The 27,602-nt window shown below is 42.9% G+C and overlaps 1 protein-coding gene across 1 annotated transcript; it reads left to right on the top strand.

Moving 5' to 3' along the window:
* The first annotated feature begins 474 nt into the window (after positions 1–474).
* tusc3 (tumor suppressor candidate 3) lies at positions 475–26,577 on the top strand. Its single transcript, XM_003978351.3, has 10 exons — positions 475–633; positions 11,635–11,804; positions 14,181–14,298; positions 14,405–14,545; positions 15,142–15,282; positions 15,365–15,454; positions 20,215–20,278; positions 22,482–22,556; positions 25,615–25,705; positions 26,353–26,577. The coding sequence occupies exons 1-10, from the start codon at positions 529–531 to the stop codon at positions 26,366–26,368; spliced, it is 1,011 nt and encodes a 336-aa protein (XP_003978400.2). The 5' UTR covers positions 475–528; the 3' UTR covers positions 26,369–26,577.
* Positions 26,578–27,602: the final 1,025 nt, after the last annotated feature.

The raw sequence follows: 27,602 nt of genomic DNA, 5'->3' as shown, positions 1-27,602 counted from the left end.
GACAGTTTTGAGAACTGATGAATATGTATTTAAAAAAAGGCAGGCAAAAGAAAAACAAACAAAAATTACAGTAGTTTAAAGTGAATTCACAATACTTAAAAGACAAACATAGTTTGTATTAGATTAGACTGTATGCTTTTTTTTTTTATAATTGTACGTGCTATATAACAATAACACAGTCACCAGTATACAATTTCGCGTTATGGAATTTATTTTTAGGCTATTGTTCGTTTTGTTTTTTAAAGACACCGTGTTGCCACAGGGTATTTGTTTCAACCACATTTTTTGCCCATGCTATATCATAAATAGCTTATTGATGAATGTCAGTCAATGACATTTACAGCTCCTATAAAACAACTCTCCTACTTCTGACATAAAACGAGACGCGCAATTATTTCGCTCAGTTAATTGTGAAAACTACAAGTCCCAGAAGCACTTGCCTTTGAAATCTCTCGCCGTTGATTGGTCGATTAGGTTTCCAATCCCAGGACAAAGATCTGTTTCGCAGTCGGCGAGCATCCTTCCGTCATGGCGTCTGTTTGCTCTAAATCCCTTTTTAACCTGCCGTTGCTGTCCGTTTTCTTTCTCCTGCTGCTATGTTTTCCGCCTCTGGGAGGACAGAAGAAGAAGGAGGTAATCATTCAACAAAGCCGTATTTATATTTCTAGCGAGTAATGTCTCATTGATGAATGAAACGTGCGCGCTGTTGGAGGACCTGACGTTTCAGTCAGAGAAACCAGGAAGTCGCTTTTAGAACCTGTAACCTAGTTTACCTAAGCGACTCTGCAGTATTCTACGGCGCTTTTGTAGAGGGAAGAACTCTTTTTTTAAAAAATCCATAGCTGCTAAACTCCCCGCGAAAACACGGAAATGGGCTGCTAAAGCTGCTTGGGTGCTTTTAGGTGAGTCTCAGCTGGAACCAGTGGAACCGGAAGCTGTTGTTGACTCGTAATTGTCAAAATGTCAGTGCGGTAAAAGGACGGTGGGATGATAAATGTGCACTGTTCTGATTTGCAAATTCATTTATTGTTTGTCTGGAAAAGCAAGAATGCCCCTTAGCTACAGAGCCACACAGTCTTTATGTGACAGAACACGTCAAATAATCCGTTTTTGAACTGCATTCATTCACTTTAGAAGCCTCCCCTCATTCATAGAGATAACAACACGGATTAATGAGTTGTAGAATTAGTCAAAATCATAATTTAAAAAGTCAAGAGATGATGATACATGAACGAACGCATAAGGTTATGAGAATCGTGTAATGCAAACAAACAAAATAATATTTGTGTGTGTGCTGAAAGGGTTCATGTGCTGTTTAGCCTGTCCTCAGGGCTGTGAAGAAATATCTTAGCAGCAAGATTCCACGATAAAGGACAAGTCAGCTGCGCTGGCTGTGATGCTGATGCAACTGCTGGGAGTGAAGATTATCTGATTGTCGTCCAACATTTGCAAAGTTTCATGGTCACGCTCGCACGTCTGCAACGAGCAACAAGTTCCAGCATATCAGAAAATGCACGAGTTTGTTGCTGTATTTTTCTGCTGAAACAGTTTGAAGACGTGACCTGAAATGCAACCATCTTGTTCTGGGGGTGTCCATCTGCCTCTCTGACAAACAGCATGTCTCACTCAAATGCCCAGTTTTCATGTGTGTTGTGTTGTTCAGGACCGAGTTCTCTTTTATCGGTAAAAGCTAGAATAGGTTTGGTGTAGACTTGTAGGAGATAAAGAAATAACACAACTTTACAGCCTAGTGAAGTAAAATAGAATCTTGTGCAGGTGATTTTGTTGGTGTGATGTCTTTCTTCTGGGACAACAAGCTTTAAAAGTGCATTATCAAGGCATCTTTGTAACAAACATCATTTATAATATGCTGATACATTTTACCAGACTTTAAAATATTCATATTAAATGTGCATTTTTGGCATATATCTAGTCTGTGATACATCACACAAGGTCAGCTGCAGAAAGGGGAGCAATTATCTTGAAACCATCTACTTTCAGACATAATTATAATTATGCAAATCTGAAGTGATGCCTTGGGCACATCTGGGAAGTCCCACCTTTTAACTTGATTAGAAGTTGATTCAGAACAACAGCAGTGCATCCAAACAATAAAGCAACTGGAGCACGACAGTTATTCTCAGAGAGGCCCTGTGGAGCGGAAAGCGCCACCAGAGCCGCTCTCCTCCGAGTTTTATTCCCGTCCCATAAGTTAAAGACTGCACACAGCTGCAGCAGGCGCTGCCAACTCTGTCTCGCCGTTATTGCTTTGCCTTAAGGTGATCTCTTATCTCAATGGGTTAATTAAAATCAAATTTTTACGACAGCACATTACCAGTGTGTAATCAGAGCCTCTGCAATTAGAAAAGCTTTATGTGGCAGATCAGTGAACAGTTTACACTGTATTTGACTTCAAGTCAACACATATTACTATCAGTTCAAAGTAATGAATATTTTTGAAAATTATCTTAGAAATTGCTCATTTTAAGAAAGTTCATTCACGGACTGAGATGAACCTGAGGGCAGAAAAGTAAAATAAAAGTGAGGATATTCAAATGCTAGCTTAAGGGAGTGTGATAGACTTGTGTTTTTTATTTAACCCCGCTACATGCCCTTGGCAGATTGGAAAAAAATAGTTATGGAGAGAGGAAAAAAAAGTATTTATATTACTTCAACGCTCCCTCGTTCATCACCCCAGCAAGATATTATATCCAGCTTGTGCTGAGTCTTTGTCTAAGGGCTGATACAGCACATAGGGGAAAAAAAACAATGTAAGCACTTCCTCCAGGCATACGGAGTCTGGGGAGGTAAAGTGAGAAACAAAGTCCGGGCAGTGAATCTGAGGGAAGGAGAATTATATATCTATGGAGGGTTTTTTTTATTTTTTTTGCTGCGAGCAGAGAGATAAAGATTGCAAAGTAGTGGGTTTGCCATCACACTCTGGGACCGGTCTAATAAGTGGATCAAAATAATAAGATCCTGCTTCCTCTGCACACAGAGGTGCAATAAACTAGTAGCCGTGGCTTTTAGGCTGAAGCCCAAGATGCTCCCTGAGCCGAGATTGCAGCCCGTGAAGCAACACACCGAGTAAGGAGCAGCGACTCTGTTTTTTCCTCTGAATTGTTTATTTGAAGAACTATATTGACGTTCGAGGACTGTTGTCAGATGGGCTTCTGATGCTGTTTCTTCCTTTGAGGATTCAATTCGATTTTCCTTTCCCATTTTATGCCCCTGCAGTAGAATCGCGTGGAACCGCTCACCGTTTTCCCTAAGAAGGAAACTCCGACCCTTTACGTTTCCCATCTTTATGGTTTCAAGAGAGATCCGACTTTAATAATTCCTCCCATCGCGGTTCTAAGAGGGGCCGTTGTATCCAACAGCCCCTCCTTTGCCAGCGAGGGCCAGACTGCAGCTAAAAATATTTGCCATATTTGGGGCAGTGAAACGTTTCAATTTTCTCCAAGTGAATTCAGGGGTGATTTGTTTGGATCTTGCTCATTAACTGTCGTCATGTGAATTATTGATGCAGCAGTGTCAGGCCTGCTTTCCCGGTGACTGATGGCCTGTGCTCCCGAGTAATTTCCCCCCTCCATCGTTCCCCCTTTCCAATGCTTCAGTTGCAGAGTGGCGAAAGGATTTCCAGTCTGTGCTTCCCATCCCCTCAACTGGCCCCTTTTCCCTGTCGCTCCTCTTGGGTCGCTGTCTTCATCTAACTGCCTTTGACATTTCTGTAATTGCACACCTGATATCATGAAGAGATTCCTCTTTGAGTTCATCTCTTCACATCCTCCTCCATCCGTTCCTGTCGTGGTCCTTTTTCTTCTAAAGCTTTTGACATTTTCCTGACATTTCTGCCGCTAATTTTCTTGTCCCAGGCATGTCAGAACTGAGAGGGGCACCCATTTGTTTCTTTGTAACTTTGACTCTGCCATTCATCAGCGGTGTGTATGAACCTTTGCTTCTTCTGAAATACATTTTCTTTTCCTCTGTTTACACGAGTATTGAATAAGTCATTTACTCACGCAGGAAATCACCAACCTACTCAATAAACTATTTATTATGTATGCACGTCAGACATTCATTTAATCACATTTCCATTCGTTCATCCCTTTTCCATCTTAGTCATGACTTCAATAAGTTTACAGGAACAGTCGCTGCTCACTTACGTTAACTTCCTATATCACCCAATAGCAATGTCTACCTATGTACAACATATATATGTCTATGATAATTGTGGTCTCACCTGGGAGGTTGCTTCCAGCCATCAAGGCCAATTCACCCCCAGCTCGCCATCCTACACAGAGTTACAGGGTAGTATGAGCGGTTGCCTGGCGACAGCTCACGCAGCTTTTCCACTGCATAATGAAGCACACTTTAGAAAGAGGGATTGCATATACGTAAAGTCACACAGCCACCACTGATGAAGAGGGGCCTGCCAATCCGGTGTGTAAATGCTACTTGTCTTCACATGCTGGCGAGACACTGTAACGCTGGTGGCCGCCAAACCTTTTGCTTCCTGGACCGTGTGAGCCTCTAATGTCCAGCATCCTTTTGTGATCGCTCATCCCTGCCTCCCCTCATCACTTCTTATCACCACAGAGAAACGTCATCGCAGTGCTTGTTCCTTCCTACGCTATTTCCTATCTTCCTCTCCTGGGGTCACCTCGCGTCCCCCGCCGCCCGACTTTCCGTTTTCTTTATTTATCCCCCCTTTCCAGGACGTCTCTGATCCCTTCTTTCTCAACCGGCCCCTCTCACAGCTCCGTCCTCAGTGACGGCCCTCGCTGTACAGCTGATATGAGGTGGCACCCTTGTGTGTGTGTGTGCGTGTCTGAAATGTGTTTGTGTGTCTGTCTGGCTTGTGGCTGATAAGACGTCTCACTGTTATCCTCTGAGACAGACCTGTGTTGCTGTGATGATTCGCAGGCCTCACACACATCCCATATTGCACATATACACAAGAATACACTTTAATAAGCCCCTATGCACTAGAATTTATATGCACTCCATCGGTCACAGCCGTACTGGAGGGTTGGCTAATATTGTAGTACACATATGAAGTGAGTGTGTGTGGAAAGTCCTGGCCTGTCACAGAAACCTGATGTTCCTCTTATTAAATTCTAGACTTGGTGGCACCTACTAACACTCGTGTGAGTGTGTAGTATAGAGGCTGTCAAAAGACTGCTTATTGAAAACACTCATCATGAGAGCACCGTTAGGCAAATCTTTGACAGATTCCTCATTCTCAGAGTTGCTCCCCCCATATTCAACCTTAAGATAGTACGAGATCAAGTCCACGCTGATAACGTCGCAGCCAAGATGTAATCAAATCAGATGTGAATTATTGATAAATGCTAACGTCGCATTTATTTGTCCAGTGAATGTCAAATCATGACTGCAGACTCTCTGAGTCCTCTGCTGCATCTAATAAGAGTCAAACACGATCAGACCTGGTAGACTTTTGATTATAGAGCGGTTTGATGTAGACAACGAGATAAGACGGCTCAGATTCGACCGTACCTGGTTGGACGTGGACTGACGGGGGAGCCATTGCGGCTGCTTATGTTGACGTTGCTGCTGCTGTCAGTTTTTCAATTGATTAATGCAGTGATCTTTTTTTAGGACAGTTACGACAGGCGCAACCTGAGGTTCACGCGTTGAGGCTGATGGGCTATGGAGTGTGGAGGAGCGCAGCTGAGCAGACTGATATGAATAAAACAGGAAGCCCCCTTTGGCCCATTCAGGAGGGTCGAATAAAATAAAAGACTGAAGTATGAGGTGATTTTCACATACTGCAGGGAGGAGTCTTTCTTGCACCACTTAAATCTTCCCGTTTATCTCAAAAATATTGAAGAATCTGATGTTAAAACGCCCAGTATGAATACACACATCTTCACATAGAAGGGAGGGATGATTCTTTAGTTTTAGGAGCCTAATTTGCGATAAATTGTTGTTTTTACTAAGCAAGTGGTGGTTGTTTTTCCTGCTTTTTACAACCCAATCACATTATTGACCTTCCAATTAGTCTCACTAGTGGAGCCGAGAGCACTAAATGATTAGTGCAACTAGCTCCTCTGTGGGACTGCCACCAGTTTGTACTCAGCAGTGAGATACCGGGCTCTTGTACCAGTGAGTACTGGGATCACAGATGGTGGTCCTGTTCTGGAACACATGGAGATTAAGTTGTAATAGTGGCAGGTTCTTCGTTATTAATGAAGACTAAACTTTAGAGGACAAAAAACACATCTCCAAGTTACATCTTGCTCTTGATTTTGGCAGAATGTTGTTCAGCCTTTACGGAAGATGGATGGAGTAAGCTTTGTGTTTTATTGTTTTGCCAGAACAAAATATACTCCTCCATTCAAGGTCAGCGTCAGATGTGTTGTTGCAGGTACTTCCTTCCAAAAAAGAATCTGATGTTCACCGTAGTTAAAAACTCCAACACCCAGAATGCCTCAGCTGGCCTGTGTCTGCATAATGGATGCGTGCTTATTGTAATGGGAATGCTTGAGTAGGTCATATATCACTGTCATCTTAAACGGATGTAATGACACAGGTAGAGTGGATTTAGCGGGTTTTGGATTTAATGTTGCCTTAAATAGTATCTCTGTGAACTTCGGGCTAGCATAGCCTAAAGATAGTGGCTACTGAAATGTTTTTTCATGAAATGCATAAAATTCTATATTAAGTGTAGTTTAAATCCATATTTCATTGCCGTGAGTAAAATCAGATGAGATTTTGGGTGTTTGTTTTAGCATGCAGGGCTCATTAAGTAGCCCGCCATATCTTCACAACACCAGCTAAAATTAGGCTCGTCTCTTGCAGCGTCCTCTCTGTGCGTCTTGTCCTTAATACAGCCTGGTCCCTTTGGACAAGCCACTGTTTGTCCTCGGCCAACCTTGCTACACACTCCCTGGGCCTCGAATTTACAGCTGCCTAAATGTTCCCTGCGCACATTCGACATTTCCTGTCCAACTCAGTATCAGGTGGTTTCTCACTTGACGCAACTTTGGTTGCTGGAGCAACACACCTACACACATATGCTCCCATCAGCACCCAGAGGGAACTCTGTGTGTGTGTGCGTGTGTGCGTGTGTGCGTGTGTGTGTGTGTGTGTGTGTATATATCTAAAAAATCTGAACGGAAATGAGTCCCGTTTGACAATATAACTGCTTTTTTCTGTAAATTGACCATTTGTAGTGAAACTATAACTAAAATCAGTCATCTAGACAGCTATTATTTCAGAATATAAACTGGCATATACGTCCGCCTTTGAAAGCTTAAAAGCTGCATTATTTTGAAGATTAAAATGAAGCTGTTCCATTGAGTCAGTTTCTCATCTGATTTTGTCACTTTTCCTCTAATCTTGTACATTTTATATCAATGAAATACAACTTATAATAGCCTCGAATACACTGACTTATTTATGTTTCTCATTTAATTCAAGAGATAGAAATGACTGCGTAATCTTTTTCCCAGACCAATTAATTTACTGATTAACATGATAATAACAAAAGCATTTGATTCGCCAGTAATGACAATAATCATCAGAACTATCGCTTTACATGACAAATGATATTTATATTTCACAATTTTACTCATTCAAACAAGAAACTTTGATGCTCAGTACTTTAAACTGAAAGAGATTACAGAGTAAATGTGTTTAATCACAACCTAACACAGATTTCTGCACACTGATTACAATGTTTGCCACGAAAAGCATTTATTCCGTCCCAGTCTGAGTATGTGCCAGCACTAATCATATTTGTACATAAATATTATGATATTGCTGCCCGTCTACATGCGTCACATGATCCTCACCGCCCAATATATGTTGATTCAGAGAATATTTAATCCTTTGATTTGAGCAGAAGGCTGCAGAATAGCCAAAACGTAGCGCAAAAGCATCAAAGAACTCTGGGTAAAAGCAGCATAGCAACACTCTGAAGAAGCCTTTCAAATGAACACTGCAAAACCAAACGGATGACGTCACACACACTGGTGATTTCTCTGCAGTCCACCATTGATGTTCATGTATCCAATCCATTGATTTCATTATGGATGAATGTTCGCTGTGAGATATCACTAAAAAACAACAACGCCTGGTTCCTCCAGTTGTCATACTGCTTGTGATTTTTCTTTTTCATTTAAAAGACATTAAAAGGTGAGATTATATCAGACATATTCTCTCAGCTATTTTTTTAACCTGCAATCATCTTGTATTTTTATCAAATCCCTCTTTTGTTTCCCTGTAATAATGAGACCCCCCCTTCCCCTCCCTTCTACAGATCCTTCTGCAACTGCCTGCATGCATTTTGCCTTAAATGATAAATGAAAGCCTTTTCCATTGTTGGGTTTTTCATAAAGATCGGTGGGTGGGTGTGTGCTGGTGTTGGTTGGAGATGATTCTTTTTTCCTTTTTATATGAAGCCAATTTCCAGCAATCCCCCTTTCAATTGGAAGATTAGAAAAAAGCTGTGTGGAGCTTGATGGCCCAAGCTGAGACCCATTCCCTGCTATACACCTCTCTATAGAGCATTGAGAGGAGGAATTGTGGATTGAACAAACACGGATCACAAATCATAGCCCACAACTCATTGTGAGAATCTTCCCTGTGGCTATTCAGTGAATAGAGGGCACTTAACAGCCCCCGTAGGGGTCAGGGTTCCATGTGTTCTTACAGTCACCGTTACACCAACATCCTTTTTATGGTCTGTGTGCACAGTGATGTCATGAGATATAGACACCTTTCCTGAGATCCGTGTGTTTTCACTGCCAGGGAGGATAAGGAATATGAAGAAATCCCTTAAATTCTCTTTACGTCAGATTTTCAGTGTGGCGTTTTGTGTTCGCGAGACTCAACAGCCCAATTCATTGCTTTTTCCCGTGTCTGCTCCTTCCTTTGATTCCACCACACATCATTTTTTGAAGTTCCACCGCTATTATCATTTGCTCACCCCAAAAACTCAGATTGACCTTTAATATGACTTAGCACTTCACCCTCCCACCATCTATCCTGTCTCCCAAAACAGTTCTTAAAACTCCACTTAAGGCCAGTGTGTATCAGACTTTGCATTGTGCCTTGATAGATTTCCACCCCAGCAGCGTGCAGACTTCCACGCCCACTCTAAGGGACTCAGAATTTGTTGTTCTGGTCTCACTTCTCTTAATCGTCCGGCTGATGAACTGGACTCTCCTTCTCTCCCCTCATTCACTGTCAGATGCACTCTCTGCGTAATTAAGACCCCCGTCTCATCTCATTTCACAACATTAAGGCAATTAATCCCAACGCTCCGTCTGCTGGCGTTGATAACCTCCTGAACACACACGCTCTATCCACCTCTGATCTGGTCCCTTCATAAAGCCATTACCTCGACAGGATTCTTGATTCACTCACTCCTCTTAAAGCCAGGTCTGTTTGCCTTTCTCCTTTTTCCCCTCCTAGACTCCTTTCTATTCTCCCCTAACTTCTGTAATTTCCTAATGTCCCTTTTAATGAACAAAAAAAAGTACAAGCTCCATCAGCTTGGTCCAAACTCGCCCCTTAGCTCCTAAACTAAACCTCCTCCTCCTCTCTGACTGCGTCATACGCCGTGACGATACATTTTGTTGTTTCATGCATTCAAAATAAAACACACGTAAAGAGTGACAGGCACCCCCATCTGATTGGGATCACTATGTCCCCCTAGCGCCCCCTTTTGAAGCAGTTTTGAATCCCTGCTGCCACCCTGGGAAATGTATCATTAGGTCTGTTAGACAGGTGACATTTCCAGACTTATAGACCGTGTGCCAACACACAAATAAGATGGTCAGTAGCTACAAAAGTGCTGGTTGCACTGGCACATGTGGAAAACTGTTGACTAAGTATGTTGTTTAATGAGTAAAGAAGGTTAATGAGTTAATAAGTAAAGAAGTGAAGAGAAGGCGAAGGAACACCCAAAGAGTTTAGGGACAGGTCAGTGAAATAGACGATGTCATAGTCGTCAAATGTGTTACAGGTGATGTGCACTTAATGAGAGGGGGCACAGAAATGAGATTTCACTTGGGCGCCGTCATGGCAACATACCGACATGGACGAGGGAAGCTCTCCTCCAGGCAACTTCAGAGCCAGGCATTTATCTTCTGACAAATGGACAAATACGTTCCAAACTTTTCCATCAGCAATCCAGCTGTGTGCGCCACTTTGAAAAGGAGCTCTGATTTCTAGCAGACATTGACCTTTCCATCAACAGTCCTGGTTTTTAAATTGAAATTCTTCTTTTTCTTTAAATTGTGGATGTTGCCCTAGTGGTTGAGTACCGTGTATCACGCCTTTCATTGACAGCTCTGATGGTCCCATTTGGGCCAACGAAGACATTGACTACAATGCATGTAATGGGGACTTTGAAGTCAAAAATAGCTGTAACTGTTGAAACAGTCTCTTATATGAATGTTATTAATAGCACCCAACCATCAAAACCAACAAAAAGAGTAAGCCTCTAGTCTCAAGAGTGAGTTTTCGGCCTCCACACAGTGACATGAACTCATTTAAATAAAGATGCTAGCTGCAGAGCATTTGAGTGTTCTTACACACACACACACACACACTTTAAATGTGATTCATTCCAGTGCCTTGTGTGCTCACTGGGGTAGAAAATAAATGTTTTTAATGGTCCTGGCCTGTTTGGAGGGGTCGTAAGTGTGAGTGTGTGTGAGAGAGGGTAAAATAGGGAGTTTTAACACTGACGTGTGGGAGTCCAACTATAATTTTTGAGGTTTTGTCCAAAATAGCTTTTCAGTGCTTTATTTGCTAATTATACTGACCATTAAAATATGGTCACAGTGTCCCAGTCACTGTGTGAAATATTTGATTTCATCAATTATATTAAGTCTATGACCGCTTCATTTGCATTTAAAACCCTCTTTTGATGTTTTACTGATTAAAAATATCACAGTATTTTTGGCAACACAGCAACACCTACTGGTTGCTTCATTGTTAAAGTGATGTGTTCCAGTTAGAGAGAGTAGCTGTATGTTCTGTAGCTGTATCTGTGTTTCTATATGAAGGTGCGAGGTGATAGCGCCTGCTGTTCTGCCGTACAAGTGGAAACCTCAAAGATCACAAAATTTGGGAAAAAAAGGTCTGCTTCGGCCTGAATGGGCACACTTCACAGGTAATAACCTATCAAGGCTGAAGGCCGCTGCTGTCGGCAGAAAAACGAGGGGCTGTTGTTTCTCTGATGAGCACGGAGCCGCGAGGAAAAGAGAAGCTGCAGAGGCTTGAAAATGCCACAAACGGGTTCAAACTGAACTAAATCTGCACTGATAATAAGCCTTGTGGTTATTGGGGTTTTAACTGCCAAACAAGCCGGAAATCAGCTTCTGCTACACCTCAGTTCAGTCATTCACATGAACACACACACACACACACACACACATTAAACCTTGCAGTTTAATGTGCAGAGGCTGCAAAACAAGCATTTCTTCAGTGGTGAAAGAATTTCATCACCCATCAGTACAAAGTTAGCTAGAGATAAACCCAAGGACTTTCATAAACACACGTGCATGCTCACTTATTAGTTTAGGTGTCCCCTGTGGGAAAACATGCCAGCCTCCTAATCATGGTGCTGTTGTTTTCCTGTTTCCGTTTGCTCAGAATCTGCTGTCGGAGAAGGTGGAGCAGATGATGGAGTGGTCCTCCCGCCGCTCTGTTGTCCGGATGAACGGAGACAAGTTCCGTCGTTTCGTTAAGGCCCCGCCCAGGAACTACTCCGTCATCGTCATGTTCACGGCTCTCCAGCCTCAACGCCAGTGTTCGGTCTGCAGGTAAACCCACGCAAACGTTCCCAGCGAGGGACGGAGGAGATTGTTTTGCCTTTTATCTTAGTGCCGTGCCTGTCAGCCCTCTGGAAGCTTCCCTCTGCATCAGCCAATGATGTCCACAGCAGAGGCCATTTGTCTTAAGACTGCCAGGGAAGTCCAGCTTCCCCTAAAATGTCAATCAATCAATCTTTATTTATTTATATAGCGTCTGTTACAATCGAAATTGTTTCTAGGCGCTTTCCAGAATCCCAGGACCTAACCTTGAGCAGGACCAGGCTCATGTTGGGGGACCCTCCTGCTGATGGGGGGCTGGATAGAGAGAGGAGAGGAGAGGAGAGGAGAGGAGAGGAGAGGAGAGGAGAGGAGAGGAGAGGAGAGGAGAGGAGAGGAGAGGAGAGGAGAGGAGAGGAGAGGAGAGGAGGCGAGGCCATGACCCATCAGGGTGACAAGGGCCTGTCAGGTGATCATGTTTCTGGACCCGGCAGCCTCGGCCCATAGCAGCATAACTCAGATATTAACCTAATAATTAGACAACCCTCTAAATATGATAATTATATCTATGGATAATAACTGGAACTACAGCATGTCAAAAATGAAATGGTTATTGAAATGGTTAATGAAATGTACTGTGGCCTTAACATTTCATTGACATTGGAACACATTCCTCTCAAAGACAAGTTTGTTCCGAATCAGCTGCTTATCACAAGGCGACGGTTCTTTTTCTTAACTTCTCATACATTTCTGTAGAAGCCAAACATACTGTACATTCCCTCCAATGGCTAGGAACAGTTTGGCTCATTGCCTTTAAACTCGACAGTCATTGGATAAATGCTACTATTTTGTCCTGCACTGGACGCTCGGGATCTCTGGGGATGAACGGAGCAGCGGGCTGGCCTCTGGGGGCCTGGACCCTGGGCTTCCGCATGACGATTGGAGGGTCACTCGAAGAGCTGAATCCCTTTTTGATTGACAGCTTTTTATGAGATACGCACCCTCACTTGAGCAGCGGGAGCCCAGACCCTCATGGCTTTTGCTACTGAAGTGGAAAGACAAACGGCCACCCGTCTCTTCGTATTTGTGAAGCGAACTAGTTTGACCCTTGTTCATTTCATTGTTGGATTTCCTTGTTTGGGTTTAACATAAATTCAAGATTTCTTTGTGTGAGTTTGGCGTAATCTCAACATCTGCTTATTAACATTGTTTCTTCAGTTTGTCCAATCAGTCATACTGTTGGTTAGGACTTCCCACCTCCCCATTTGAAAGCCTACCAGCCGCCACTGGTCCATAGTGTTGTTCTGGTGTCAGCACTGTTAGCAGCTAATTACAGTGTATGCATAACAGGTTATTACTCTGTATTTTATTTCCGTGATTGACATATTTTTCAACCTCATCCCATGCTAACAACATGCAGGACAAATATTTTAATTGCAGATTACAGACGTGCGGAGGAGGACAAACCGTTATGGTCCTGATATTATTTTAGAGTGTGTGCTAGTTCCTCTCCCCGTATAATAAACTCTGAGAGGAGATATGTTGACAAGGCCAGTTTTTTAACCTTTCGTGTAAACTCCCAATTGCAACTTTTATAGTTTGATTCTTTTTTTTTAGATTTTTTTGGCCAAAGCAGGAGTGCGTCATATTTATGTCAGAATCATGTAAAACGAGGCAAGGTCGAGTACCTCTGCAAAAGTATAATTCAAGTTGGTTTATTTTTTTAACTCAACTCTGAGCAGGAAATTTAGAATAATCTGTGTTTGAATGATCCCCCAAAACCTGTTGATGTTTATAAATTAATCTGAGATGCAAATAAATGCCGATTTAAGTATATGATGACGTGAGATCAGCTTGGTTTTGCTTAAAATAAAAAAAAGCTGAGCTAAATCTGTGAAACGAGCTTTCAGTTATTATCATTCCTGTAGTTGACGAAAACTGCACGAACATTTGATTGACGGTAAAAGCAAAGCCGATCGTCAGAGTCATTCCTGACAGTTTGCTGGCCCCGTGTTTCACCGTCATCTGCGCCGACTTTGATAAACACTTCAAACGGACGACGCTAACGTAAGCTGCGAAGGAAAACCACGTCACGTCACCAGGCGCGACACAAACTGACAGGTGACGTCTCCCTAATTAAAGCCAACACACATGGGTAAGAGACACAGCAGATGTGAGTAATGTCAGAGAAGAAACGGGTGGGAAAAGATGAAACAAAGGAGGGAGTGGAACGGAAAAATAAGGCTGTTGAGACTTATATAGGCGAGGCATTAGTAGAATGTGAAATTTAGCTTGTGGGTGAGTCAAAATTCTGGTTTTTGGCAAACAAAAAAATCGAAGTGAAAGCGTTTTTGGTTTTATTTGTTTCTCTTATTTTCCATCCTGCAGGCAAGCAAATGAGGAGTACCAGGTCCTGGCGAACTCATGGCGTTACTCATCTGCATTTTCCAACAAGCTCTTCTTCACTGTCGTCGACTATGATGAGGGGGCTGATGTTTTCCAACAGGTAGGTTTCATGGATCATTACAGGGTCACAGCGCTCCCACAAACTGGTGCAGGCCATGTTGACTAAAACAACTCGGCTTAACCCACCATTTCCTTTCCGTCTCTAGCTAAACATGAACAGCGCTCCGACCTTTATGCATTTCCCAGCTAAGGGGAAGCCAAAGAGGGCCGACACCTTTGACCTACAAAGGATTGGCTTTGCTTCCGAACAACTGGCTAAATGGATAGCCGATCGCACGGACGTCCAGGTAACACGCACACACGCGGACGACACTGGCGTGTTAATGAGTGATGTCATCTTATAGGTGTAGCTTTGAAACATTGTCTTCAAGGTTCGATACCTGATTGTTGAGTCATTGAGTAGTTTGATTGAGTGTTTTGGTGCTTTGCAGAAATTCCTCTGTTGTTCAGAAAACAATAGATTTGGACTAGAGAGAATGGCTGGGCTGGAATGGTATTTATTCAGAAATTTTAATCTCAGTCAGCAGGACTACATTGTGAACATCTTTGGCACATGTTACCCTGCTGTCAGGTTGGCTTTGCTCCACCGCCCAACACACACACACACACACACACACACACACACACCCTTGTACCTCTATCTTTGTGGGGATTTGTACAGCCCCTTACTCCATTGCAGCAGCATTCTTTACTCTAATCCTAACCTTCACCTAGACTCCCTTTTATTCAATTATGAACCCTCAAACGGAGCTTTGAAGTTGTGAGAACCAACCAAATTGTGTGTTCATAGTCAACACAAATGCATACGTGCACACGTGCGAAAAAGATAGAGATTTTCATGAGGTTTGCCCCTCGACACTCCTTTTTTTCTTGATCCCTACAGATCCGAGTCTTCCGTCCACCTAATTATTCAGGGACCATTGCTCTGGCTCTCCTGGTGTCCCTGGTCGGGGGATTGCTGTATCTGAGGAGAAACAACTTGGAATTTATATACAACAAGGCGGGATGGGCCATGGCTGCACTGGTACTCAAGCTGAGTCAATAAATTTCACAGTGTGTGGAAAATATAATAATACTAACATCTCCTCTCCCCCTCTCTGTGCCAGTGTGTAGTTTTTGCAATGACATCCGGCCAGATGTGGAATCACATCAGGGGTCCTCCCTATGCTCACAAAAACCCCCAGAATGGACAAGTGGTAGGAATCACATTACTCTTTTCCTCCTTTTCCCTTTTTCTACCATGCAGTGATTCTCTCTACTCGGCTTGTTCCTTCCTCTTGTACGTTGAGTCGCTCGTGTCGTGATGTCTTTTTCCAGCACCGTTCCAGTTTTTTATCCTCGGGACTTTTTCTTTCCATTGTTCTGGGCTGCATCCGCAGTAACGCCACTGGCTGGGATGTGTTGGTCAGAGGAGAGGCGGAGTGAGCTGGGATCAGATAGCATATTTCATTTTACTGTTTGTCTCACTGGCTGTGATTTGAGGTATTTGTTATGTTTTGCATATAATTTTACAGTGAGATCGTTTTAGTTAGCTTTCCTCTGTTGTCTCCAACTATAGATTCTGTTAGAATCCTTCAGATTCCTTCATTACATTTATTCCGTGTAGGCCAAATCATTTATTTCATTCTCTTTATTATCTCCAACGCTTGGGCCTTATTTTCCAAAACATATCAACAGGAGCTCTTTATTTTAGGACCGTTTTTGCACTCTATGTGTTTATTTGCCCGCCGATCTTTTATTTTCTGCCCTCTCCATCATCAGACACTAATGCTTGAGTTGGGTAGTCGGTATTGGAAAGACATCTCTTTTTGGATCTGTCTGTCGTCTGCCGCACAGCTTTCTCCCTTCAGTCAGTGTAATTCCCTTAAAATGATGAGTGAGCGAGGTGGAGTTTATTGAAAGGATTTGTCACCTGACAAATGGCACGGCCGGGCAGATGGAAGTGCAGCGAACGTCTCACTGTGCAGCCGAGTAAACACTGGTGGTGGAGTAAAAGCCAGGGTAGAAATCTGCTTTTGTTTATGTCGGGCAGCATGAGACCACAACAGCTAACCTTACTGCTTAGCATCTGTATGACTGTAAAACAGTGTGTTGTACATTTACCAGCTTTGTGAGCCTTTTTAGGGTTTGTGTGAGCGCATAAGTCGCATTTAAGTGGCATTTCTCTTCAGTTGTTTGCATATTGTGTTTTCTTTTCCTTCCCCTCGTTCCCAAGTTAATTTGACAGGACCTGAAGTCAGTCATCATGAGCCTCCAATGTCCATTTCTATTTTTAATACTTGTAATCTAATTTAAGAGAAAGACGCACTGAAATGCAGAGTAACGAGATGTTTTTCTTTCATTTTAATCAGGGTTGTTCGGTTTCTGTTTGATGCTTTTTGCATATGCCTTTGTTCTGTTTAACTCACTCGTCCCCGCTGACATTACCCAGGTGATCCATCCACTCACTCCCCAGACCTTTCACCGGCAGACACTTTTTACAGCAACACGGTGGAACGCCTGTCTCCGCCTGCATAAACGAAGTGCTTCCACTCCATCTCTCTCCGCTCTGTTACTTACTGTTACTCTTTCCACTTTGTTGACTTTTCATTTATCCATCCTCCTGTCAGAGCGTCTCGTCCTGACCTTTTCTGAACAACACAAGCAGACACACAACCAAAGATACGTCAGGCTACGTGATGGATAGATACTAGCGTGGCCATTTATAAAGGTTCGACCTCCCGTGAGCTTTTCCCTTTTTTAATCCGTTGTTTTGCAAATTGATGTATGTTTTTAATCACTGCTAAAAGAAATCTCACGTTAACATGAAGCGTCGGAACCATCCTGAGTGTGAAGGCAGACAGTTAGTTTGCTTCCAGGTCCTCCAAATGGACAGTCTTGCGTAAGTAAGGGTTTGAAGGCACTGATAGTGTTTTCTCTTGTAATGGAAACACACTCTTCTCTCTGTTTGTCCTCTTTTTTAACTGCATTTGAATGCAATAGATGAAAAAGAGGTAATGATCTTAAAGCATTTTAGAAAGTAATTATATTTTAATTGTAAATGTTATTGCAGCATTTCTCAGTATAATGTTATGAAATCTGACATCCACTCTGCCTCAATACAACAAACAGTTTAATCTATTTAAGTGTTTTTCTGCCCTCCTTTATTACGGTTCTCTTTTGTATAACAAAAGGAACTGACAGCAAACCGCTGCGTAGCCAGTGGAAAGGGAAAGAGTATTTGTCAGTATCTGTGCACCGGTCACCTTAAATTAAATCTGCATCGCGACCAAAATTGAAGGTGGTTTTTCTTGGCTTATTCAGATCACTCTGATTATCCTCTTTTGCAGTCCTGTCAGTTCTAAAACAGCATGCTCAGTTTCCTCAGAGAAGGTTCTGGATTCTGTCCAGCTTCATAGTCGAGTGTATAGGTTGGCCGAGCTGGGCGATGTTCATGTCTATGTCGCGGAGGAACAAACAAAAGCGTACGACTGTTGTATCAGCTCATCTGTGCACTCATGCGCGCTGAGGCTGCCTTCACTTGCAGACCACCTGAGTGGTTTTAAAGTGCGCACGTACCACACATCACATGGTGTCATTTATATTCAAATCTGCATACATCGAATGACAAAGAAGCTCTGCAAACACACTAATAAACGAGAGCCCTACATTCTAATCCATCAGATTAATTGGAAGTGCCTTCCCGTGGATTGTGGAATTTTTCACCCCTCAAGCACGTCTTTTGCTCTGTTGGCTCCTTCTCTTTATGTTAAGCAGGTGACCTGGAGAAGCTGCCAGAACGGGAATGTGCTGAATTTTACAGTCTTTTCTGGTTGTTGTCAACGAGGCCTAGTTAGTCTAAATTAATGATCGCAGGGCATGAAAAAAAAAAGGAAATTTCCCTTACATCTGAGGTATTTTGCATTAAATAAAGCATAACCAGACCTTTAATCTTTAAAGATGGCACCGCTTCCCCAGCAAAAGTACCTCTGCAGCGCCCAGATGCGCTTTTACATCGCAAAGTTTCCCGTGTGCCAACTTCAGTGAAGACGGAAAGCTTTGGTGGCCACAGTAATCAGCTAATGCAGAGCAACAGGTCTTTGTTCGAGACAAAGGAATTCGTGTCAGCCTTGAGCAATTGTCATTTCTCTGTTTTCTTTCAAGTGCAAAATTTCTTCATTTCTCTCCACTGAAGCAAGAAAGTCCTGTCCAGCCGTCACTCCTCCTCCTTTGTCATTTGCCATTCATCTTCTCCTTTCCCGTTCCTCTCTGATAGGAAATGAAGAAGAAAGAAAGGAACACAGAGGCATTCGAGCGGAAAAAAACAGACTCGTCCCGTAAACCTAGACACTCGTAATCTGTAGGGATTGGACGAAGAGAAACGCCCAGAAATCATTCTTTGCTTTTCTCTTTCTCTTTGTATCATTTCCACAAGACTTGTGCTTTGTCTCGTTGTCTCTCACTCTGTTTCCCCTTCGTTACTCTCTCGACACGTGTCAGTCTAATTAGGCCAGCTTATGAGAAAAGCTTGTTTGACTTTGACTGAGTTTGACTGTTTGTCCCCCCTCATTGCAAGTTGTCAGTCAGATTTGCTGTCCGCCATGATAACGTCCACAGCTTCCCAGTCTTGTTTTGTCTCAGAAGTTTCCTAAACTTAGCTGGTTCCCTGGCGCAGACTTGCTCCTTCAGGTTCACCAGCTTCATCATGAGTCGGGGCCCCAGCTGTATCCAGCACCCATCTCTCTGGGATCTATTTTGACGACCTGCCTTCTACGCTCTGACCTACTTGGACCAGCTCAATTGATAAATGTGTCAATCCCTTCTGCACAAAAGTAGCTGGTACAATTTAAAGGGGTTTGGACTGAACCCAGAGAGATAATGCTCCTATTTCTGTTTCCTTCCATTCGAAAACAGCTCCTGGCAGCTCCATGTCTGACAGTACTTACAGTATTGTTGCATCATTAGTCGATTAGCAATGGTGGACTTCCATACAGCATGCTTATCCTAAATATCAGAACACTTTAAAGGATCAATCTTGAGTCCCCATCAACGCTAACCTAAAATTATGAAAAGAAAACTGCTTGGAAAATGTAGATATAAATGTTTTATTTATCAAGCAGAGCCCTGTAATTGACTGCAGAGGTGGTAAAGTATGAATAAATCAATTATATGGAGCCACAAAAAGTAAATGCTTCGAATGGTTTGTTTGATTTTATCTTGTATTGAGGGTTACTGTGGCATTAAACAGAAGAATATTACATTGTTATTGACAGTGAATCTACTGAAAAGACTCTGGTCCTTCAGAAAATGGTATTGAGAGAGCAGTGGCCACTTTAAAAGTGCTTTTGTCCACTGGGGCTTCAACCAAGAATTATTTATAAGGTTTAGTTCTGAAGCTTGAAATGATTCCGTAGGACTTAAGTTTATATAACCAATAAACCAGGTGGTTTACTGCTTCAGTATAGATGCCAAAAAAGGACGTAAACAAACAGAAGCCTGTTTGTTCAAGTGTTAAAGATCCCTCAGTTGACCTGCTAGCCACAGTGGTCATACACACTTACAGCCAGGGGCCGTCAACGTTTAAGAAAGCATCCCGGAGGAAGCCTAAACATGTACGGAGCTACAAATGCAAATAGGAAGCCACAACCGAATCCCTCGCCATGGTAACCACTGCAACACCGCTCATAATTGCTCATAATTACAAATCCCACTGGTTTAGTTGTTGCTCAAGTGTGGGGATAGTGTCTGTTGTCACGGTTAACATTTATTGGTTTGGTCTCTCATTGTTCTTTTGGTCAAAGCACCTTGCTAATATTCCAACACTATTATCTGTATCGTCTGTCCGGCGGAACATTCCTCTTTGTCACTTTTTGTTTCCTGGCCCCAACACACTGGGTTGTTCTTCCTGTAATTTATTCCTAGTTTGACTTTTAGTCAATTTCAACTTTAAAGTTTAATGCCTTCCTCTTCTCCACAGAGCTATATCCACGGCAGCAGCCAGGCTCAGTTTGTGGCCGAGTCTCACATCATCCTTCTTCTGAGTATCCTTTATGTTGAAAGAAAGTGTTTCATAATGCGATTCATCCAGGTAGGGGGATACTGAAGCTGTCGACACAGTGGTTTTCGTGGGAAACCTTTTTTTCCACCTTTTGTCTTGTCTTTGGTGTCCAGACATGACACCCTTTCCAGCCTGGTCCCCTCTTCAGAGTGAAAGCTTACCTCAAATGGCCCCAAAGACAAAAACAAGAGCGGTGATTCACTGGAGGAAAGAGAAATACAAGCTGTTTTTTACAGTCTCCAACAGTAATGGAAGCCAGCGCCACTTCTGCTGGGTTATGTCCCATTACCAAAGGTTCTGCAGACTTCTGAACATTTTTCTAGAAGAAAATGGTCTAGAACAGAACACCCAAACATATTAATCTAGTCTGTGGCACAAACATAATATATCCGCCAAGGTATCATTCACATCATGGATTCATGACGAGGAAACTTTATTTCTTGTGAGAATGGGAGGTAGACGTACATTGTGATGGAGTTTTTATGGTGTCTAGTAGTACAAAGCTATAGAATTTATAGCCACAGATTCCTCTATTCCTTCTTTTGATTTCACAAGAGACAAAGTACATGTCAAGCTGCATCCAATTTTGCACTCTGCCACTTGTGTTTTCCCCGTGTCCGTTTCCCGTATGGTCACTGCCTTAACCGACCTATGAAGAACTAAGAGATTGTCCTGTTTAGCCGCCCCTCCTTGCCTGATGTGTTCTACATTCACACCTTGATGATAGGGTGCATCTGTGCATTTACTGGTGTGATGGTTGGGCTTAATGGATGTTTGTGTTTGTCTCTGACCACCTCTGCACGCGCAGCAGCGGGTTGCCGCTGCTTTTATATGTGTAATAATGTTGCTCATTCTGTGCTGTTGTGTTTTTTTTCCCAGGGGAAATAGCAGGTCCGAGGTTGCACCTGCTACAAAGCAATATTTGCTGTTTGTGCGATGTTGATGGGCTTGCACATATAAATGAAACATATGTAAATTCACACCTGAGCCCCATTGGACAGGACACCAGAAGGTCGGGTCTTTCATTAATTCCTCACAAATGCGTAATTATTGTCTTCCTGATATGAGCTGACCAGCTATAGAGACTAGATAAAAGAAATGGCTAAGCTAATTCGTTTAGCTCATATAGAAGTAGGCAACAGGTAGTGTCAACCTGCCCCAATCTCACTTTAATAGATACAAAAATTTCAATGCGTCCGAAATTTCTCCCAACATTGCGCACTAACTAGGGAATGCACTGTCCAAATGCTGCCTTTTTAGGGCTCTCGGTGTATCCCATAATGCATTATGAGGAGTACAACCGATGCGCTCTAACCAAGGAACATATCCCATCATCCTTTGCAGGCACGCCCAAGAAGCTAGTCATGATGTTGATTAAGATCACAGTAGTACATGCTAACTATATTTATTAGGAAAACCAAAATTAAATGACTTGACACTGATGTCATCACTCAAAACTATGACATCAATTAGCAGTAAGTTGGGCGGCGTAGTGCTAAAGGAGGATTTTCAGTTTATGGGTGAGAGCACTAGCTGGTCACTCAATGCTGCCCCCTATATGGTGAGTAGGGAACAGGGAGCGAGTGTGATTTTGGACACGGCTAACATGAAACTTGACTGTATGCTAACACCGAAGCCACGGCCACATCATGACCACACCCACTCTGAACGTGTTAGACAGGTCGGCTAAATGTGCTCCATACATCCAAAAATACTTGAGTCTTGACTCAACCGCTGATATGAAGTTCGTGTATTCGGGCTTGTGATTTTTTTTATTTATTTTTTTTAATCTTTTTATCTATATGGATGTGAAATAAAAGAGTCAAGATGATGTACCACTTTAATTTTATGTCCTTTACAGAAATGTGACATTTACCATTTTGGAATTGCAGCAATTTAATGAAAAGTAGCAAAATGATCCTGTTGATATTTAACGCTGAGCTGTGTCAGAGGCAGGCAGGCAGCACTTTTGAGAGGCTGCTTTTATTCCGCTTCCTGAATGGTTGAGATTTTCTATTCGTCTGTAATTGATGTTCCCGTTCTTGCCCTGAGATTGTGTAGACGGTTAGGCATATGTGTAAGTGCAAATGTGTGTCCGGGACACCATCCCGGGGCAAATTGCATTCTCAACTTCTTCTTCATCTCCCATTTGCCTGCGCCTCGTTTCCTTGACAACCTTTTCCCAGATGCTGCAATCACAATGGGAATGGTGCTTTTAAATGAGGCCGCCACCTCCAAGGGAGACGTTGGCAAGAGAAGAAGTAAGTAGACAAAATAGTTTGCTTTTTATTAGTCCTTTTATTTGGTTTTCCAAGCTCCTGCTGCGGCACTCTAAAATGAAAGTACTCGGAATTGGTTGGTAAGTAAGTGACAGTTTTCCTGCGGCTACCAGACTCTTCGGATCAGAGCCGAGCAGCAAGTGATGGTGGGGAGGATTTTGTTCTGCAACAGTGGGATCCATTATTTCCCATCAGTCCATCTCCTCTGGTCCTAATTGTAATTCCACTAAACATATGTAATGCGTCTGTATTTATCCTTAGTAAACAGGCTTATCTCAGAATGGGGCCGAGCGCGAGCGCACGTGCGTTTCCGTGACTTTCAGAGCATAGTTGGAGTTCATGGTTCTTCTCATCGGGCACTCGAGAGGAGAACTAAACATGGAAGAAACAAAGATAATAAACTCCAATGATATGGGGGAAGCTGGTTTTAAGAAGCCAGTGTAAAAAATGAAGCTCAGCTGGCCTGATTTCCTCCTTCCAGCTGTAGCTGTAAATGCTCCGCCCCCTTCGTTTTTACGCCAGCAAACAGAACGGACAAAAGACTTAAGTCTGGGGATCACGCTGACCTGTCGCCGCCCAGCTGCTTTAATGGAGGTCGGCATACGGCGAGCTCTCCAGCCGATGGGTCCGCGCGACAGTAACCGTGCATGTGCGATTTGGGGAGAGAGATGAAAGGGTTGGTCCCTATTCCAGCCCCTGAGGCACGCCATGTGTGTTGAGGTGGATACACACAGTATTGAATCACCATGGCCTGAACGCTGTCAGTGGCTGAGAGAGCATGAGCCGCGTTAGCTCAACATATTATGATGAGCTGTATTTTTAAGTGTGTGTGCGATTCTCATGGGGACAGATTCAACTGGAGGATTGTACATTTAATCTATCTCTTCACCAAACCAGTGATATTCTATGGGGAAAGATCTGCTGGTTCTGGCTCCAGGTGACAGCCGTGTTCAGCAACATTAGCTCACTGAGAGCTAACGAGACTTGTAGTTCATCTAAAGGGAGATTGGCTGCATTCTTAAGTGTCACGTCAGCAGGGAACTTCTAATTAGGTTGATTCTCCGTATCTGAGGCCACAGGCAGCTTGAATGGAAGCCTATAGGCCTGTACGTATAGGGACGAATACCCTGCATGCATAATTCAAGCACCAATGCTCCAGACTGACAGATATTTTTCAGACGTTTCCTTGAGCAGGTTTAAGGCTGGCATTCTCTTTCCAGTTAATCACCGAGGTGACCCCCTCACCTTCGGCTGGACGTGCTGTGCATACACAAGTACGGTCATGTAGATGTCGTGCATGTGTCATGCATATACAATGGACTAACTTTCCCCACTTCCAGTGTTGGCACATCCACTTATTTACAGGACCCAATGAACATTTATGGTATTTGTGTTCCTGCAGATCCTTGGTGTCACGGGTGGTTCCGGCAATAGTTGCAGCGTTTATTTTATTGGCCGATTGAACAACAACAACAAGCCTCCGACATATGAATTCTGATCCTTTGGCCACCACGGTTTACTGGGATTTAAAGACTTTGGGAGTTTTCTGTAGCTGCTGGTGAAACTTTTCTCTCGCGCCATCAGCTCTTGAGAGGACAATTCTTTTGTGAAGCAACAGAGTTTACCTGGTGTTTCCTGTCGTTGCCGATAATAAATTCCGTCTTCGACTGTACCGGCTTCAGCCAATTGCTAATCAAATCGTTAATGGCAGGAAAAACCATTGAGCATTACAATGTACTATTCACAGCCCTCCTAATGTAATAAGATTGACTTAATATGTTTATTGGCCTTCCTCTGCTGGGGGATATTCATTTATATTTACCATGCCAATATTTCATGATTTAAATGGAGCCAAGTCGTATATTCCAAAGAAGGATTAGCACCTTTGTCATTGAAGGAAATCATTCACCTTAAACAACTTGTCATTCCGCCATGGTTGTAAATCACTTAGTATATTAGCATGCTTAGCGAGTACGTGTGTGTGTGTGTGTGTGTGTGTGTGTGTGAATTGGAGTACCATTAGCCCTGGAAGCACACTGAGGCACCTCTTAGTCATAATTGATGAGCTATGGAAAAGACATCCACTGTATTTAATGAAGACGCACAGATAATCTGTTGCTCGTGGGCTCGTGGGCACGTATGTACACACGGCAGACTGGCGCTCTCAGTCATGTCAGTCACTGTCACACGTGTTTTTACTAAGTGTCGGGACATTATCTACCATTGGTTATCAGGGTAACCCCAGATTTGTTCTCTCACCTTTATAGGAATGAATTAAACTGTGTGTGTGTGTGTGTGTGTGTTTCTCTTCACCTTTTGTGCTGCTGTCACCCCGTTTGCCCCCACCCGCCGACACGGGCACACACACACACACACACACACACACACAGCCAGGGCATGTCTATATCTCACAGTTTAGTCTCCACAGGGGTCCTCAAACTAATCCTTGATTAACAATATCAGTCGGCGGTGACAGTTTAATTTAACGAAGTGCTTTTCGAGGATTAGCCACCACACGAGGGTGTCTGCATGCTCTTATAGTCGGGCCACTCAATTCCCCCTGCAGATTAAAGATTGTGCTTATGTATATTTTGCTGTGGAATAGCCACTGAGGAAATAAGGTGATAATCGCTGTAAACACAATTTAGCTGCAGTAGCAGCTGAAGTGATGATGCGAGGGAGGCAGCGGCATCCTGAAAAGATTGCTGTAATAAAGGTAAACATTAAAAGGTCCTGACATGCACACACCACTCCAGATAATGTGCCGGGCATTCCTTATGCCACCGGGCGACAACAGTCGGCCTCTTCCCTCCTTATTGTGTCGGCCTTTTGCCGATTCACAGCTCCAACGTGAAGGTTAGCGTTAGCGTGTGCTACCTCTCAGCGTGTGCTACCTCTTAGCCCTTAGCCCTACCCCTCAGGTACGACAGGTCGGACTAGTGGAGACACAGAAAAAGGATTAATGATCCGTCTTTGACTCTTTTAAAATTGTTGGATGGCTGCTGCTGATTATTTAACTAAGATCTTTGTGTCTTCTTAGTCATCTGCCTGGTTGGCCTTGGCCTGGTGGTGTTTTTCTTCAGCTTCCTGCTCTCCATTTTCAGGTCCAAATACCATGGATACCCCTACAGGTAACTATAGCAACCGTACAGTGCCTTAAGCACAGATCCTTTGCATCAATATCACCCAATTTATTCCAGAGGTGTTTTTTTAAGAACTTACACTCCTGAAATGGGTTTTAAGTACTGTGGAAGAGTTGTGGTCAAACCAGGATCGATCCTTACTGATCGTTTAATTAGTAATCAGCTGGGAAATTCCCACCATCCACATGTTCTCTACTCACATGTGGGCATCGTAGCTCTTTTACAAAGCACAAACCTGAGTAATGACTCAGTTGCGTTGTGGATTTATGCAGCGCTGCCAGAACTGGTTTAGTCCAGTTGAAAATGTCACATTTAAGTTAAACCTTTAGGTCAAACCGTTTCCCACACGAAAGAGTAGATCTTTAAATATTGAACATGTTTTCTGTAGGTCCTGATATATTCAGTGATTGTTTGAGACATGACCTTTAGCCCACTGAGCCAGAACAGGAGCAGTTTGGACTCACTTTTTGGTAAATATAAGAAAGATGGAAGGTGTGGCAGAAGACTTTCTCCAGTTCAGCGGGCCGCCTCGCTGTTCGATAGCTTGTTGTCAGGCATCGTTACTGTTTTATGTCCTTGCTTTTGTTCTCTCCCTCTCTTTTCACCTCCACTTTTGCGGCTGTGCCTTCTCCCAGTTTCCTTATTAAGTGAACTAAGTTGCAAGAGGAGGTCAGGGGTGAAGAGGGCAGGAGTCACGGAGGAAACTGAAGAGGAGACTCACAGTTGAATTTAAAGTGCAGCAGCAGAGGTTCTTATCAAGTTTTTTTTTTTTTAAATGACTGCTATGGTAAATTGTACTAGCTACAGAGAAAATAAATTATTCCTTCTGATGCATAAAAATAAAGTTGTTTTGGCATGCATCTTGTTTTTTCTCTTTTTTTCCACTAGCGTGGGTTGATATGGTGTTTTTTAGAGCTGCTGCTGGGTATTTTATTAGCACAAACGTTAACTTCAACTCTAGCTTGAGGCTGTCATCAAATTTTTAAAACATTTGCTGCTAGTCCTTCCACAGGCTGTCTTTACGTTTTAAATATACAAACAGCTGAGAATACAGAGCCAATTTGGGTTCCATTCGGCTCCGTTTCGCTCTTGAGGAGTACAGCATGACCCCAGCGGACAAAGGGACGTTCCCTTTGAGTGCTGCGGCATTTCTTGTTGATTGTGAGAAGCAGCCCGGATCATTTGGACATTACATTTCCTTCCCTTGTGGGAAGCCTGAAGGAGCACTGAGTGGGTTTAACATCGGAGCTATTTATACAGTCCTGGGTGTGTGGGCTGGCAGTAACTGTGCTGCTGCTCGCCGGAACATTTAGAGAATAAACTAAAGAAATCTCAATAATAAAACCTTCTTTCGAGGTTGCTCGTTAGATTTTTGTGATTTCTTTTTGTTATTCTTACCTAAATAAGTGCCAAAAGTAAACGGAGGTGGGAGTAAATGAGGGCAGGACGCATTAGAAATTCCTGGACTACAACCAGAAAGTTTTAATCTGCCGGTATATGCAGGAACTTAACTTAAAGGTTGCTTTCTTTGGAGGGAAATGGTAAAAATTAAAAAGCCTATCGCTAGCAAGGCTATATTAATCACAGCCTGCGCTCATAAATAAACTCATGCACTTCGAGTCGGATAATTACAGTCATTTCCATCCACAAGTGGGTCACAGTCAATTCACTGATGACCCTAGAGATCACTTATGCTGTAAAGTATTAAAAGCAACCTAATGTATCTGAAAGATGAAGTGAAACGACTGTTTTCACACACACTTGAATTCCAGGAGTTTACAATTTTAAAAAAAATGCATTTTTTTGTTGTTGTTTATTTTCGGATGGGGGGTTGCTGATGATAAAACTGAATAAGCTAAATAGGCTAGCATGTCTGAGGGATAAT

The sequence above is a fragment of the Takifugu rubripes genome, chromosome 17 (genome assembly GCF_901000725.2).
Source record: "Takifugu rubripes chromosome 17, fTakRub1.2, whole genome shotgun sequence".
NCBI lineage: Eukaryota > Metazoa > Chordata > Actinopteri > Tetraodontiformes > Tetraodontidae > Takifugu > Takifugu rubripes.
Note: the sequence above shows the minus strand (reverse complement) of the source record. Positions and strands in the feature narration are given on the sequence as shown.

Excerpts from the sequence above, each read along its gene's own strand:
- tusc3 (XM_003978351.3), top strand. The coding sequence starts at position 529 with ATGGCGTCTGTTTGCTCTAAATCCCTTTTTAACCTGCCGTTGCTGTCC. Across the intron at positions 634-11,634 it reads GAGGACAGAAGAAGAAGGAG|AATCTGCTGTCGGAGAAGGT; the intron begins GTAATCATTCAA and ends CCGTTTGCTCAG. Across the intron at positions 22,557-25,614 it reads AGACGTTGGCAAGAGAAGAA|TCATCTGCCTGGTTGGCCTT; the intron begins GTAAGTAGACAA and ends GTGTCTTCTTAG.